Source organism: Silurus aristotelis, assembly GCF_946808225.1.
Source record: "Silurus aristotelis genome assembly, chromosome: 8".
Lineage (NCBI taxonomy): Eukaryota > Metazoa > Chordata > Actinopteri > Siluriformes > Siluridae > Silurus > Silurus aristotelis.
Window position 1 is genome coordinate 822,956 of NC_139581.1, and position 3,501 is coordinate 826,456.

The following is a 3,501-nucleotide window of genomic DNA, read 5'->3' on the forward strand; positions in this document are numbered from 1 at the left end:
TCTCTCTCTCTCTATCTACCACTTTCTCTCTCTCTCTCTCTCGCTCTCTCTCTCTCTCTCTCTCTATCTACCACTTTCTCTCTCTCTCTCTCTCTCTCTCTCTCTCCCTCTCTCTATCACTCTCCCTCTCTCTCTCTCTCTCTCTCTCTCTCTCTCTCTCTCTCTCTCTCTCTAATATTCTCTCTCTCTATCACTCTCTCTCTCTCATATTCTCTCTCTCACTCTTTCTCTCTCTGTCTCTCTCTCTGTCTCTCTCTCTCTCTCTCTCTCTCTCTCTCTCTCTCTCTATCTCACTCTCTCTCTCTCTCTCTCTCTCTCTCTCTCTCTCTCTCTCTCTCTCTCTCTCTATCTCTCTCTCTCTCTCTCTCTCTCTCTCTCTCTCTCTCTCTCTTTTTCCAATACTGCCCCCAGCAACACTACCCCTGCAGTAACTCCAGCACTGCCCCCCAGCAACACTTCACCAACACTACTTGAACTTGAACTTGAACAGTTTGGTGGATTCTGATCATTAAATCAATCTTACCTTGAACACTTGACCGTAGGAGCCACATCCCACCATCTGCACTAGTTCAAAGATTCCTTCAGGGTCCTAAAGAGAGAAGACCATCAGGTCAGTTATAACTCACATTGCAGTACACACTCATCACGTACTATCACACACTCATCACACACCAGCAAGCACCATCACGCACATTGTACACTATCAAAACACCGCAAGGACACACACACACACACACACACACACACACACACACACACACACACACACACACACACACTTGCTTATACAGGTGCCAGGACAGTGTATAGGTGTCTTGACCTTTTGCAAGACACTGATGTTGTCTTTGTTTTAATTCACATCACATGCTTGGTTGCACACTAGCATTGTTAGTGAGAACATTGTGTCACAGATTTACACAACCACTTCATATAAATATATAAACTTCCTCTTTAAATCCGAACAGCATGAATGCTGCAGCTCTCAATCCTCCGGCATGCAAAAACTTTACCCAAGCAGCTTTTAAAAGCAGAAAATCCTTAGTCTCCATCACACTCGGCCTCCAACTGTCATCCTTATATCACATTCATCAGTCTGATACGCAAATTTCCACCAAAGCTGCAGGAACAAACTCTTTTTCAACCGCGATCCATCCCTACACCCAACATCCTACACCCTAATCCCTACACCCAACATCCTACACCCTAATCCCTACACCCAACATCCTACACCCTAATCCCTACACCCAACATCCTACACCCTAATCCCTACACCCAACATCCTACACCCTAATCCCTACACCCTACACCCAACATCCTACACCCTAATCCCTACACCCAACATCCTACACCCTAATCCCTACACCCAACATCCTACACCCTAATCCCTACACCCAACATCCTACACCCTAATCCCTACACCCTACACCCTAATCCCTACACCCTAATCCCTACACCCAACATCCTACACCCTAATCCCTACACCCTACACCCAACATCCTACACCCTAATCCCTACACCCTACACCCAACATCCTACACCCTAATCCCTACACCCTAATCCCTACACCCTACACCCAACATCCTACACCCTAATCCCTACACCCTACACCCAACATCCTACACCCTAATCCCTACACCCTAATCCCTACACCCTACACCCTAATCCCTACACCCTACACCCAACATCCTACACCCTTATCCCTACACCCTACACCAGGGGTCGGCAACCCGCGGCTCTTTCATCCCTCTTCTGCAGCTCCCTGTGGCTTTGGAAAATAAATAATGAGTATTTAATTAAAATGTATTTTATTTTAGTTCGTTAAAACGTGTTATAGTTTTTTGTCACTCTTCATATGCGTCACAACCGCTAATGTGCGACACCCACCTGCACGCGACTTCTTAAACTTTGGTTGACGGCACACAGAAGAGGACGGCATTTTTGGTTTGCTGCCGGTGGATAATTTATGTTTGGCGTTCTTTTCATAAATACAAGAAGGACTCAAATAGACATTGAGTATTTTACCTGAAAGTAACCTTCAACACAATGTCTTTTTTTGAAGAGTTCAACATTTTTTGTTGCATGCAGAAATGTAATTTCATTCTGTCTGCAGTTCATTGATTTCATAAGTAGTGTTATTTCAATTTAAATGTCAAAAGGGTTTTGTGGCTCCCAGTGTTTTCTTTTCTGTGGGAAACAGGTCCAAATGGCTCTTTGTGTGGTGAAGGTTGCCGACCCCTGCCCTACACCCTACACCCAACATCCTACACCCTTATCCCTACACCCTACACCACACATCCTACACCCTACACCCTAATCCCTACACCCTAATCCCTACACCCAACACCCAACATCCTTCACACCATCTCCAGAAATAAACATTACACCCTTTACCCTGACCTGACACATGCCCCATACTGTAAACCCTAACATACTACACACACACACACACACACACACACACACACACACACACACACACACACACACACACACACACACACACACACACACATATGTATATGTACATACAATAATACAAAAATGAATAAATAAATAAATTAAACTGAGCTTACTTTTAGAGCAAAGATGTCGATTTGGTCCAGAGATGATGGTGAAAAATCCTTTGCCATGTTCACACACAAACACACACACACACACACACACACAAACACACACACACACACACACACACACACACAAACACACAATAATATTCCCCAGTTTAAAGAATAAATAAATATCTTTCGATCTTTTCCACCGCTGAGATTTGGTGTTTTCAGGTTCAGTTCGAATGTTAAACTGAAGCAGGAACCTTTGAGGAAGCCACATTTATAACAGTGATGAAGGCAGAATTAGGAGGCGTGGTGTTTCCTCACGGGGAAAACACACAAGTTACTGATCAACCTGTTTAACTTCTGCTGAAATTCAGAGCTGTGGATTCTGCTTGCATTATCAACAAAACGCCTGGATGACATTCATATATTTATTTTTAACTCACTGAATCATTTCATGTTTTATAATAATAATAATAATAATAATAATAATAATAATAATAATAATATTAAATATAATATTAAATATAATAATAATAATAAAAAAAAATAATAATATAAAATATAATAATAATAATTAAAAAAAATAATAATAATATTAAATATAATAATAATAATAAAAAAAATAATAATAATATTAAATATAATAATAATAAAAAAAATAATAATAATATTAAATATAATAATAATAATTATTAAAAAAGTAATAATAATAATTTTAAATATAATAATAATAAAAAAAATATATATATAATAATAATAATAATAATAATGGCTCAGTGGTAAACAGAAGATCATGCGTTTACATTGTGGCACCACTAAACTGCTACTGCTGGGCCCCTGAACAAGGCCCCTAACCTTCTCCCACTCAGGTGTATAAAGGAGATCATTGTATGTCAGGATAAAGGGCGTCTGTCTTACACTGTAAAATACCTGCCTGGAAAGTTTG

The 3,501-nt window shown here is 40.2% G+C and overlaps 1 protein-coding gene across 1 annotated transcript in view; it reads right to left on the reverse strand.

Moving 5' to 3' along the window:
- Positions 1 to 2,937, reverse strand: part of LOC310729575 (uncharacterized protein) — an 8,900-nt gene extending 5,963 nt beyond the window's left edge. Inside the window, exons 1-2 of the mRNA XM_083547951.1 lie at positions 2,574 to 2,937; positions 524 to 589 (exon numbers count right to left, since the gene is read on the reverse strand). Coding sequence (XP_083404077.1) covers positions 524 to 589; positions 2,574 to 2,630 — 123 coding nt within the window. The 5' untranslated portion in view covers positions 2,631 to 2,937. The remainder of the gene's footprint in view (positions 1 to 523; positions 590 to 2,573) is intronic.
- Positions 2,938 to 3,501: the final 564 nt, after the last annotated feature.